Here is a 14,374-nt window from a genome sequence, read left to right as displayed (position 1 = left end):
TTGTGCAATGACCATGACTATGCCCAGAGTGTTTGGTTTTGAACCTAGACATGAGGATGTGACTAGTGATTCCAGCTTGACAGATAGTTGGAGGAGGAGACTGGTGAAGTTGAAGGGTGTTTAAAACGTTTACTTATGAAATGTTCAAATTAAATCTTGAATGGAAGCCTAAAATGAAAAGATGAAAATGCTTATATTGATAAAGAAATGCAGATTGGACAGTAGACAAAGTATCACAGTTTACATATTAATCTGGTTAGAGTTTGAAATTTTGATACGTCCCAGAGTTTCCCAAGGTCTGGGATAAAACATCCTTTCATGTACTGTTGGAAGGAATATATTCATAAAACATTATCTGGAACTTCCCTGGTAGTTCAGTGATTAGGAATCTATCTGCCAATGTAGGGGACATGGGTTCGATCTCTGGTCTGGGAAGACCTCACATGCCGAGGAGCAACTAAGCCCACGCACCACAACTACTGAGCTGGGATGCACAAGAGCCTGTGCTCCGCAACAAGAGAAGCTGCTGCAATGAGAAGCCCACGCACTGCAACTAGAGAGTCCCTACTCACTGAAACCAGAGAGCCTGCACTCAACAACAAAGACTCTGCACAGCCAAAAATAAATAATTTAAAAAATTATTTGGAGGAAAAGTAAGGTTGTATGTATTAAAATAAAAAATGCATCAAGTACAACCAACTATTTTGTGGGAATTTGCTCTATGCACATACTGGCAAATATATGTTGAATATAATGATATCTGATGTGTGAAAATCATCAAATAAATAGCCTATGTATTTGTCAGTAGAGAGGTTATATATAGTATTACATATTTTTCAAAAGAAAGATGTTGCTATTAATACACTGACATAGAAAAGGTGTGGAATTTATGTTATTAAATGAAATGAATAAGGTACAGAACTAGATGGTTTGTGAAAAATTACAAAATTTTCACACACAGAGATGACTGCATACATATGAATTATAACTCTGTGCATTAGAATCATCACTAAAGATGACAGAACAACAACAAAACTTTAAAGTGATTAACTTTGCGTAAAGGTTAACTGCAATTCTACATGTGGTTTCCAATTCTTTTCAATTTTTTAAGGCAGATTCTATTACTATTAAAAATTAGTAAAACTACTTGAAAGATAAGGTCATTTCATACCAAATTTCAGGTAAATTAAAAATTATCATTCTTGATATTTAAGCCTATAAAAATAAAATATCTAATATGCCAAAAAAAAAAAAAAAACAAACAAACCCCAAATCCCCAAATTGATGAAAACGGAGCCTGAGTTGAAGGACAAGGGAGGAAGAGAAGACCCCGCCCACTCAGGCTTTCTCAGACATCTCCTTTATGATACTTCAAGGGCTTTGAGCAGCATGGTTTGAAAATTACAGCTGACCCTTGAACAATGCAGGACTTAGGGGCGCCCTAAGTCCTGTACGAAGTTGACCACCCACCTATAACCTACAGTCAGCCCTCAGCATGGTTCCTCTGTATTCTTGACTTAACCAACCTTGGACTGTGCAGTACTGTAGTACTTACTACTGAAAAAAATCTGCATATAAGGGAAACTGCCCAGTTCAAATGTGTGTTGTTCAAGGGTCATTTGCACTAGCTGATCCAAAATGAGCACAGAATCTAAGGTCAGAAGACCTGGGTTCAAATCTGGAATAAATCAATCTATTTTTATGTGATTTACATCAGTATAAAAAGACCATTCCTCTTTCACATGGCTTTTATGGGAGGTTCAACAAGATGCATGTAAGAGCACTTTGAAACTGTGAAACAATATACAGTTTCCTTTTTTGAGAGCCTTGACTTGAAAAGAAGAGACACAGGAAGCAATGAAGCTTGAGACAGGTTCTAGTGCCTCTTGGGTAGCCTTGATTATTCTCAGAAAAATCAGGAAGGAGGTGACCTTGGGCAGTGTCATGAGGGTGGCAGCCGGATCAGCGAGGCTAGACAAGTTGTGTCTCAGGGAACAATGTTCTTTTCCTTTGAAATAATCACCAAATTGTAACTCAGAAATGTTTGTTTTTGAGATCTCTTCTCAATACAGAATGAATGAAGAGACAGTCTATCTGGTTCACTGCTGTACACTCAAGAGTAGCGCAGCATCCAGGCAGGTAGTAGGTTCAATAAAAACCTGCTAAGTAGATTAGGAAGGAAAACTTACCAAACCAGTGAAACAAAATCATCACGTGGCTGTCTCACAGTGGAATCTGAACTTGGTTCTCCGAGAGGAAATGTCAGAGAATAAGCTATAGAATCAGGCGGCGATAGGGACACAGACCTTGGTAACTTCAGTTCATAGGCTGTGCTAGAGTTTCATTTTGGACTTTAACAACGTGCCGTTTTCCTTCAGACAAGTATCATACAGAACTCACACATCTCCAGCTCCTATAGAAAGTGTCAACAGTGCCAATTTTATCACATCCACAGGAACTATTTATAGAAGACTGCTTTTCCTGACCAGGATAGTATTTCAGCATTCTGCATCTGAAGGCTCTAGCAGGCAACTGCTCAGTTTCAACCACATCCTCCCTGGTTAGGCATGTAGCTGCCTCTATCTTTAGAAACATTTATTATCACCTTAACCCCCAATACTGCAGGCACTATCCCTTGTTTTCTTTATATGATGCCTACAAACTGATGACAATCTGTATTTATACTAGTTTTAAGAACAGATTAAACATTAAATTGAAAACATCTCCCCTCTCCCCACTATAGGTTAATAAGTTAACTATTTCGGTGCAAATGCCAAGTAAATCATGAACGCAACGTCTCCAGATAAGAAAGATTAATTCACTAGGTCTACTTCCAGTTCCCGCATCTGAACCATTGATACTCCCTTTGGCACTGCAAAGGGTATTTATCTGTATTTTGGATGTTCTAGGATGCTCCCGGAGTTCCAGTTTTCCTTTACTAAGGTATAGGACCACATTTCATTGCCCAGAGTACAATGGGAGCGTTACAAAAGCATACCCTTTGATTTGGATACTAGACACTGATTCTCTCCATGCTCTCAAGTCAAGGGGCTGGACAGAATCTGAAATGTGTCCTAAGTAGTTTTGCAAAATGATCACTAGCATGACCTCCTGGCCCCTTTACATGTATTCATGGATATCAAATAACTCATGCAACTGTTGGCCTTTTAATGACCTTGAGAATTGCTAGTCCTAAGAATAGGAACCTTAAAAGCACAGAGATATATGGGAGGTCCCCTTATATTCCAAATAAACAAGTTTCCTTAGCTTTTTCATCGTGTGTCTTTTCTATAGCTTCATTTTGCTAAGCAAACAGCAGCTCTCATCAGTAAGACAATATTCTTTCCTCTTTCTCAGTTATCTGGGGGTCAAATATTAGAACAAAACACCTGATGTGAGGCATAGATAACTGACTCAGGAGGAAATCTGTTTTAGATATACCAAGTCTATGATTCTGTTTGGCATATACATTTTACAATCTAAAGTATTTATACTCATCCCAGTAGCTAGAAACATTATTTTGTTGCTTAAATTTGGTTTCCTTAAGATTAATTCAGTCAAATACTAATGATCCACATCTCTGCCTTTAAAAAAAAAGTGAAAATAAATTTGATGCCTTTGGTAGAATGAACCAAGGTCCTCATAATCACAGTATTCTGGTATTGACTGAAAAAGTCTAGGTTTGAAATCACTCTTTTATATCTCCTAAATTAGGACTGGGAAATCTGTGATATTCTTATTCAATTTCCCTATTTTGCAAAATGAGGAAACTACTGGCTAGAGGAGCAAAATTATAGTTGGAACCTATGTTCTCTGGCTCTCAAAACTACACCAAGATTCAAGCCTGAAACCTCAGAATCTGCAATTCTATTTCTTGGAATTTATCCTAAGGAAAAACTGGAAGATGTGCCCAATGGTATGTGTGCAGTGATGTTTATCTCAGCACTATTTAAAATAGCCTCCCCAACACACTGACCCCCAAAACCAGAAATGACTTAATCCATCAACAGACAACTAGGTAAATCAATTGCAGTTCATTCATTTGGTGGAATCTTACACAACCATCAAAAATAGTGCACATCTTATGGGAAAGGAATCCAAAGGGAGGGGATTATATGTATACATATAGCTGATTCATTTTGCTCCACAGCAGAAACTAACACAACATTGTAAAGCAACTATATTCCAATAAAAATTAATTAAAAAAACAAAAAACTACCAAGATTGGTAGACTGTGCAATAGCACAAAGACAGACCAAAAGATCCAATGGTAGTTTCTAACATTTCATGTTAATGTGTGAGAATCTGACATATAGCTATGAATCATACTTGACATACTAAAGCAGGCTCTGACTTACTTTATACTGACAAAATGAGGAACTCAGACCTTCCAATATAGTCCAAACATCACATCCAGAAGTCTGAATTTAATATTAACTTTCAACAAAGGCACATCAGTGGCAAAAACAGTTATGACTAAGCAAAGAACTTCCAGTTTTTATTTTTTAAACATTTAACAAGAGAACATTCAACCAAATTTAAAAAAATTAAGATGGATTAATTTACAATAAAATAGTCAACTTAAAATACCAGCCCTTTCATTTAGGGCCAAGGAGGCCAATAGTTTCTGTTTGAACAGCAAAACTGCACAAAAGACATTTTTACCTTTATTTGATGGCACAGAAATATAAAAGTCATACAACTTTCACTGAGCTCCTCCCTTCCCCCCAGAGAATTCATACAACTGCTTCTTAGGTCAGTACTCAGGCCTTTAAAAATTATCAGTTATATTTTGAAATATATCTACAATTACTCTGAAAATGAGAACACTTTTAAAAACAATTCTTTTAAGAAACACCTTAAAATAATGTTGTGGCACATTAGGTTTCTTAAAGAAACAGCAAAAATGAAAAATAATGTTTAAGAATTATAGTCCCTTGTTTATAGAAACCACCCAAATAAAATAGTTTCTCTAATTAATTATCTTTGCTTCTCATAATTTATTAGCAAAGATGAATTACAAGAAGCAGAATGCACCCTCTTTTGGTTCTTGGTTGTAGCTGCCAGCTTAAGAGTTCATGACTGTAAATGTAAAGCAAAATCTAACTATGCTCACCAATTCTGGAATGGAAAAAAACCCAAAGTATCTCTTTAAAGTGTTTCTCTATCCTTGCTTTCAAGTCAAGACAAAAATTCACAGCAGTTTAAAGGATGCTGAAAAGACTAAACATGGAGCCCACTACAATACACACAGGATCATTCTACCTAGTACACTCCTGAAGTGAAAACTGTAACGAGTATGATATTACCAAGTAGCATTCTGTAGTAAGCTGTTGGAACAAGTACAGCACTCAGTGGATTCATTTACAGACAGGCATGGTAGCTTTCAGACAGAACACCTTATTTTCACAATCTTGAATGTGCAACCTTTAAAAAACAAACAAACATAAAGTAATATGTAATCTTTGACAGCTGGCCAGGCACTTAACTTGGGGAAAGAGACTTTCAGATTTTGAGGTAAACTATAATTGTTTTCAGCAATCACAAACATATTCTAAAAACTATAACACACTAACTGAAGTTATTCAGCGTTTAAGAGTTTGTCACTCTATCCTGCCAAAATTCACACCAAAGTGTAACTTTTTAAGAAGCTATTAAAAGAACATTTTCAAGTCTGAATTTTGGCCCCATTTAGATACTTCTGTGCTTAGAACATTCTTGAGAAAACTAAAAGACACACACATACAACGGTAAAGGGTGCAAGAGCCTAAAATGAGCTACTCCCCCCCACCTCCCCGCATCCCCGCATCTGACATTAGTAAGAGTCACACTGTCAGTCACACAGACAAGAGGAAGAGGAGGAAGACAATACAACTGAGTTGACAAGCCTCAATCTATCCTCAAGGAAATGACAGCGCAATGCTCCAAGAGGAGCAGAAGCAAAGTGGCAGAGAGTTTCTGTCTATGGGTGTGGACTACGAAGGCTTCAGAATTAACACTAAGGAGCACAATTCTCTGGATTTTTCATTCTCTGGGTATACTATGACTTTTTCTTCTCTTCCGAATTCATTTCAAGGCAATGTGGAATTTGCTTAATAAATGACAACTCATATTAGAAGAGGACCTCAGTAAGTATTTACACATTAGAAGACAAGAACAGCAAGTGGCCATTTTGGAACGATTCTTTTATCAAAAATTATCCAAGTCTATTTTCATCAGAATTATCAGGATATTATCTGCAAATAGAAAAGTCAAGTCTCATAATTATTAATTATATTTTCTATCCCTTCTCAAAACAGCAATTTCAATCCAAAGGCTACTTCTTGTTCAGCACAAACTTATCAGCTTGTTACCTGGTATGCCCAGACTAATTACTCAACGTTGTTTTAAACCCTTAAAAGAACGTAAGAATAAAGAATATTTTAAAAATGTTGATCTGAGGCATCCTCACTCTCAAAAACTTGAGAAAAAAGATCAGCTTAATTTGATTTCCATGTGGCTAAAAATAGAGTCCAGATAAAGACTTCTAAGCTGACCCTTCTCAGGAAAACAAGTTTTTCCAGTCCTGGTTAAGAATTTGTATTAACTGACTTCTCCTTTCCTTGCAGGACTAACCACACACATCTGGCAAAACTATTAGCTGGAGTTAATGGTGAGCAAATGTGAAAGAATTTCTTTCTCTGTGATGCTTACTGGCTCACTGAAGTTTTGACACTGTGACCCTGGTCTATTAGCACCATGCTTTACTCAGCTGAAATAATTAATCAAGCCATTGCCATGAGGTGATGAACAGAGAAGGGGACCAAGGACAATTATATACATCAATAATTATTAATACCATGATATACAGTGAAAATGTGTCTATTAACATATTTGAGGCTTGAAAATCATTGATCACAGCTATTAAATAAAACTGCATCACACTTTTACAATTTTTGAACACCTGCAAATGTAGACTTCCTGATATGATCCAAATTAAAATATGAATGGAAGTTCATTTAACATTAGATTATCTGTAAGCTAAAAGGAATCAAATTATATGTTTTGCAGGTAGTAAACTACAAAACAAAAAGTGGAGGTTATGTAAAAATTAAGTGAAATTATTCCTAATCATTTATAGTCTCATCTTTCTCTCGGAGAGCCCCAAAATAGGTCTCCAGAAAATCAACGTTATAGATGTAAGAAATGGCATCTGCTATCATATTGGTATATCTTTCCCTCAAAGCTAGATGGGTCATAGACATATCTCAGACATTTATTCTTATGTATAACAGTTTCTGAGACATCTATTCCACTGAAGTATTTTAAAGGAAGTCTACGAGTCACTCCCAGGCAAAAGGCACTTCATCGTGAAAGTTACATTTAATTACAAGAAAGTCGAGAAGATGAGGGTAGACTCAAAAGGTCAGTATTCATTTTTGTATTTCTAAATACAGAGTAGATGCCAGTTTATAGAATATAGCTGATAACATTACAAACAAACCAGAGAGCAACATTAACTATATTCTCAGCAAAACAGTAATTTATGACATTTCTCCACAAACCAACATAGTTCCAAGTTCAACAATAAAAAGGAAAAAAAAAAAAAAATCACCAGCAGTTGCTACTTTAGAGCTCAAGACATTGTTTTCTACAGAATTTCATGTTTCTACAGTTTGGTTCTCTGTTTCAGAGTATTAATTGCTTTTCAGATGAAAAACCTGGGTGGCAGAGGTGCGTTTGTGTGTGCTGGGGGAGAACCCAGGGTGGAAAAATACTGGGAGTAACAAGAGGTTCAATTCTCTGGTCAGACAACCAAGTGAGGAGGTAGTTATTCTTGAGAACTTCTCAAATAGAGAATATTATATTGATCTACTGAGAGTTGGGGAAATAGCAGGAGCTTCTTTTTGAAACTGAAGATAGCAACAGGAATACTTCTCCTCCAGGGAAGTCAGGACCAGGGTGTCAGTGCAGCTGAAATAAAGATGGAATCTGTATAAATGGCACATAGAGAGTATTGGAAAAACAAGGTCACGAAATCAACATAAATGATAATCCATTCATTTCCAAACTTGTCCTACCTTGACAGTGGCTCTTTTCTGATGTGAGAACTTTAAAAGTATCTATGAGAAAAGAATATATACCATGTCATCATCAAATAGTGATCCTTTACGCTTCTGGTAATATATTTCATAAACAAAGTCTTCTAATTTCTAATATTATTGAAAAGGTAACACTGTCTGTAAAATAATTACGTTTTAAAAACAGTTTAGGCTGCAGTACTCTCAGAAAGGCTGCCAAAAGGAAAGCAGTTAATTTTAGATTTTTAAATGAGGTGAAACTCTCAGTTCAATAGCAACACAGAAAAGATAACAGCAATACTCCTCCAAATTGCCTCAACAGTACTTATACCAACATCAAGAGACTACATGCTCACTCACCTTGTTACATCACCACACACGGCAACCCCATACAGCCTTGAGTGCCATCATCACTGCTGTTGAGCTTTTTCATTCGGTACTGACGTATTTCTCTTACCAGTGTGTAAAAGGCATCTTCAACACCCTATAAAACAGAGAAAACGATAAAGACAGCTTACACAGCCCAAGCTGTAAGCTCTAATTTGTACTTCCTTATGTGGATTTAAAATGGCAATTATTCAATTACTAGTTGAAAAATAGGCTGAGCGTTCCTACTGTATCACATTAGCAGGCTGATATACAAACAGCACTTTTTGCAAAAATAACATTCAAGCAAAAGAAAATGGGTAACAGGAGACATATAGAACCTTCAAATCTAAAGATTTCATTCAGGAGGGCCTATACCTTAAACAGTAGCTGGTGTTGATGGAGAAAGGACTAACATTTTAAGTATCTTTAATCAAGGGTCTTCATTTAGAAATACTTGTGCATGTTAAAGCAGGCGTAAAAAAGAAACCGTATCAGAATATTAATAAATTTATTTTGGGTTTAAACTGCAGATTAAAAAAAACAGAACTCTATTAAAAAATCCAAACCAGGGACTTTCCTGGTGGTCCAGTGGTTAAGACTCCATGCTCCCAATGCAGGTGGCTAGGGTTTGATCCCTCATCAGGGAACTAGATCCCACATGCAGCAACTAAGACCAGATACAGTCAAATTCATTAAAAAAACCCCACAAAACCAAAACCAACCCAAACAACAAAGAATGCACATCACATCTCTAGTGAAGAGTCCATCAATCAAACTTTTTCTGCTTAAACAAACCCTTGCCAGATGCTGAAAGCTGTACTATACCTGTCTGGTCTTGGCTGAGGTTTCAATGAATGGAATCCCATAACTTTTGGCCAGTTCATGGGCTTGTTTTGTGTCAACTGTCCTTGTTGGCAAATCACACTTGTTTCCTACTAGCACCATAGGTACATCATCCGAGTCCTTTACACGCTTTATCTGTTCCCTAAAAGAAGGGAATGTATTATGGTAACATAAGAATAAACTTTTAGGAAGGAATAAACAGTCTAAAGTAAAAAAATAAAATGTAACAAACTTCAGCTAGCCCTACTGGCTTCTAGTATTGCGTTTCCCTGTTTTTGTTTTTAACTATTTGCATACTAAGAAGACTGGTTTAGACTTGATGCAATAGCCACAAGAAAGCCAAGTACCAGTTCACTTTCTATCTTGACACAGGCCCCTTTTAGGTTTCTTGATTCTCTGAAGAGCTGGGCTCTGGATTTAACTGGCAACTCAAAATCACACTCTAGATTAAGGTCTGAAGTATAAAAAGTAAAGCTTACTGCCTCCAAATAACTTTTTGAAGATTCCTAGAGTATGACAGTATTTAATGAAAGACAGTCTATCCACTTCTCTGGATGGGTGGTGTCCAAACATTTTCTTCAAACAAAATTACAGTTGGAAGTCCAAGATATAAATTAGAACACACTATAACTGCTCTTATTAACAGCAGATTAAAAGATCTGGAACTCCCAACTGATAGTACTCTCTTCAATGACAAGACATACGACACAGCAGTGTGGAAACTATTGCTCCAGATTCTCTGGACCAACCCTGTCCAACGGGTATTCTCATGATGACGGAAACATTCTCCAGCCGCCCCGTCCAACTACGTCTACTAGTCACATGAATCTACTGAACAACACCTGAAAAGTCAGTTGCTAACGTGGGACCAAGGAACTAACTCTTGAATTGTTAATTCTACTGAATTTGAATAACCACAAATGGCTTGTCTACCATACTGCACAGCACTGCTCTAGACTCTCCCTTTGAATTACACACACAATCATGAACTTGAAATGCATTTCACTGGCTATCTACAGAACTGAGCTTTGTTTGGTGTGATGGCAGTACCCTATGTGAAGGGATAAGACAAGAGAGCTGAAGAGGAAAATGATTTGTAGAAATTTAGCAAATATTTATTAGGTGCTTGCCAAGTGATGAGCATTTTATTCAGTGCTTTATTAATTCCAGAGAGAAAATGGAAAGTAGAACAGGTTTAGGGGAAGAAAACCAGTTTTGGACTAGTTTCTGAGAGTTGACATCTTCATATGGTTGGAGTGTACAACAGGACTCAAGGTTACAGGCAGAACACTTGCGTAGCATTTACTCTGTGGCAAACACTGCTCTGAGGGATTCCCATATTTATTAACTAATTTAATTTTCACAGCAACTCTGAGTAAGTACCACTGTCTTCATACTGTTAGATAAGGAGGCTCAGAGATTTAATAGTTTGCCCCAAGCTTCCATGGCTAAGAGATGATGGAGTCAAGCTGTAACCCAGGCAGAGTTTATATTCCTAACCACTATATTATTCTGCTTAAAACCACAGGTCTAAGAAAAAGAAGCCCTGAGTTTTTGGTTCTGGGTCTATTAATAACAATCATGACTATGAAAATCTAACAAACCTCCTTCTGAACTTTGCTTCTGTAAAATAAGAATGTCATACCAGAATTTATATGGTCCAATCGAGCTTTGAAAGTTAAAGTTCTGTGCAGAAAGGCCATCTTTACATTCCTTTGGCCTGCTTTCTTTATCTACCCTCTCCCCATTTTTTGCTTCCTATTATTGTCTCTGTTACTGAAGAGTGTTTTTCAGAGGTGTCTTCTGCTCTTGAGATTCCTTAGTGATCTCTCATAACAAAACCTCTAGTTCTAAATCACTACCATTAGCAAGCCTCATGTATGTATTACCACGCATTCTAGCCAAAGTAGATTATGTAAAATAAATCCCAGTATTAACTTTCAGTAATAACCCCAGATTTCCAATACCACAACCTAAAAGAAATTCTTTTCATAATTAAAAATCTGTATCTTCCCTAGTGTGGTATCCTCATCCCTATCCCAAAACTTCAGAACACACTTAAAGATCATCCTTTCAGAAAAAACAATGCTCCTAGTACCTGTAGAGGTTAATATCTGCAAATGATTTGCTATTATTGATGGCAAACACACAAAGGAAGCCTTCGCCTGTCCTCATGTATTGGTCTCTCATGGCACTGTACTCCTCTTGTCCAGCTGTATCCAGTATGTCCAACAGACAGGTTTCACCATCTATAACCACCTGTTTTCGGTAGGAATCCTGGGGTGTGGAGGGTAGGAGGGTAGGGAGAGAGGGAGATTCCATTTTTATTAAAAATCATAGGGAATGCAATGTTACTGCCAAGGTTAAACAAACTCTAATCAAGTCCAACTCTGTCTCTTTGCTTTGTCCCTCAAACTGCTAATATATACATAATCACACAGAAAGTACTTAATGTCACCCTAGGAAAAAGTCCCAAATGCTATATGCCTGCAGAAAAGAAACTGTGGTCACTGTTCCTGGATAAGATGAAGAAAACATGGTAATTCAAAGGATAGTTCTATTGCAGATAAGATAGAGATTAGGTTCACAGTGTATTTCACTGAAGTATGAGCTGCACTTCTCTCGTTTGAATTGTCTATTGTCAATATACTATTCTACCACCAATTACAACTTGGCCTAGGATACAGTGTCTTTTGTGTTCAAGATTATATACACAAATATCATTTATTTCAGAAAAGGTTATAACACCAAACTATTTTTCTCATCATGACAGATGTCATCATGAATATTTGGGAATATTCATCCACATGAATATTTTTCAAATATTCATGAATCAAATTCCTGAAAGTTCCAAACAAGGTTAAGTTACATTAATTCCTTGGGAAGAAAGAGATGCACAGATCATATTAAAAAAAATTTCAATTTGGCTCAAATGCAAAATTTTTATTTAAAAAAAAAAATTTATGTTCTGGGAATTCAAAGAAAATAACCTCATCACACACTAAAGATGTGGATTCAGGAACAGTATGTAACACAGTTTGCCAGCCTATTCAACAGCTCCTCAGTAACTTACTGCATTTCAGGACTGTAATATACTTTCAAATTAACAGAGAATTCACATTGCCAAAACTTCCCTGAAGCATGAAATATGGTCAAGTGTATGAGTGCTCTGGGGAAATAAGCAAAATTAAAATGATAAAGATAGGTTTTAGTCAAAAATAAGCAAAATTAAAATTATAAAGATAGGTTTTAGTCAAACTAAAATAAGATAACAGAAGTCAGAGCAGTGGTTATTTCCTGGCAGGACAAGGGGGTTTACTGACTAGAAAGGGGCATGAGAGAACTCTCCTGAGCATTGGAAACAGTCTATATTGTTATCTATGTGATGCTTACATGGTGTACACAAATTTAAAGCCACTGAGCTGTACCTATAAGACTTACTTTATGTAAACTACATTTTAACAAATAAAACTCTGAAAAACATCAAAATATTACAACCATTAATACTAAAGCTGGTAAGCCTAAAATAAAATTTTGCTAAGGACTAATTTTTAAGAATGCCTATATTAGAGATAGCTTGCATTAAACACTTAGTGGTTAGGTAGTACAAAGACCAGGGTGTGGATTAAAATAATCTCTAGAGTTTTACATTTCTAAATTGAATAACATTACAAACTATTTATGTAAAGGGTTTTAGATACCACTTATTGAAATCAATCTGTAACATGAACTCCTACAAACACAACAGAATCCTTAAATAAGTAATAATCACACTGCATCAGCATCCACAAACATTTAACATACTTGATTTTTCACATTGCTTGTGTGTCAGGCAAGACAAATTTACGGTACTTTACTAGACGAAGAAGTGATTGCTCACTATCACATAACTAATAAACTGAAAACAGGACAGTACTCCAAGGCACAGTGACTCAAAATCTCATGTTCTTTTTACCTCAACCCCCAGTTTCAGTTGCTTCCAACTATGTAAGAAACACCTAGACCGCTCAATCCTTTTTCTCCTTCCTGCTATTATTCAGATATTTATACTATGACCTGTGTTCTTTTTAACAGAGCTATCATGCGAAGAAACTAAACGAGTTCAACAATGAGTTTGCAACAGTTTACAAAACGGTTAAAAACTGTAAACTTCTTATAAAATCTTCAGCAGCTAATAAAAATGAACTCTTTCCCACAAACATGTAAAAAAAGCTTAACTTATTGTATTACTAAACACAGAGCCCCAAATTACTTTTTGTCTTCTGATCATTCCTTTAGCTAAAGAACAGCTGAAGGGTACGGGGGAGGGAATGGGTAAGACTAAATGGAAACAGAGAGGTACGGTCAGCGGACTACCACTGGGCCTCACCTCTATGGTGGGATCATATTCATCTACAAAGTGGTTCTGGATTAGCTGGATTGTCAGTGCACTTTTCCCAACACCACCTGCTCCAACCACCACCAGTTTGTACTCAGTCATTTCACACCAGCAAGAACCTGTGGGAAAGCAGCAATTAGGGTTAACTGGCGAATCACAGAACTTCAAAGCTTTCTGTAATCAACAGTAACTAAAACCAGAATTTGAAATGAATTGGTTCCGTACACGTTCATCTCCGCTTGGTTCTCAAAGTGATTCAGGAGTTTAAAAACACTTGCAGGTTACTGCGATCTCAGAATTCTGGATTAACCTTCCAGCTACCCTCAACCTCGTTTTCAAGACTTTGGGCCCCGCCCTCAGCCTAAGGTAAAGGAAACCCCCCTTCCTACTCCTCCTGTAAATCTTCTCAGCTTTGGGGGACGGCGGCCAGGCTGTCTCCCTGTCTTAGTATCCCTCGACCCCGCCCGCCTTTCCCCAGAGAACTCCCCCGTAGGGCTCAAATCGAAGGACACCTCCGCCCAGGGCCTTTGTTTCCAGTTCGTCGATTCCGCTCGATTTCTGGCAACAACGAATTATCACTATGCTCGAAAGCTGAACGCTACACACGCCAGAGCCTTACCTCTAGCTCCACTGCCTCCACTTCGGATAGATTACGACCACAACCGGGAAAATTGTTGGGAGACCCCGGAACCGCCATGAACAGCCCCCACTAGGGAGCGGCACT

The 14,374-nt window shown here is 37.2% G+C and overlaps 1 protein-coding gene across 1 annotated transcript; it reads right to left on the bottom strand.

The window, feature by feature from the left end:
- Positions 1-4,470: 4,470 nt before the first annotated feature.
- On the bottom strand, positions 4,471-14,371 carry NRAS (NRAS proto-oncogene, GTPase). Its single transcript, NM_001097989.1, is given in 7 exon segments — positions 4,471-7,953; positions 8,061-8,102; positions 8,421-8,544; positions 9,255-9,414; positions 11,371-11,549; positions 13,642-13,769; positions 14,270-14,371. Coding segments are annotated over 4 exon segments (570 nt in total). The 5' UTR covers positions 13,753-13,769; positions 14,270-14,371; the 3' UTR covers positions 4,471-7,953; positions 8,061-8,102; positions 8,421-8,424.
- Positions 14,372-14,374: the final 3 nt, after the last annotated feature.

This window comes from Bos taurus, chromosome 3, assembly GCF_002263795.3.
Source record: "Bos taurus isolate L1 Dominette 01449 registration number 42190680 breed Hereford chromosome 3, ARS-UCD2.0, whole genome shotgun sequence".
Classification (NCBI taxonomy): Eukaryota; Metazoa; Chordata; class Mammalia; order Artiodactyla; family Bovidae; genus Bos; species Bos taurus.
Note: the sequence above shows the minus strand (reverse complement) of the source record. Positions and strands in the feature narration are given on the sequence as shown.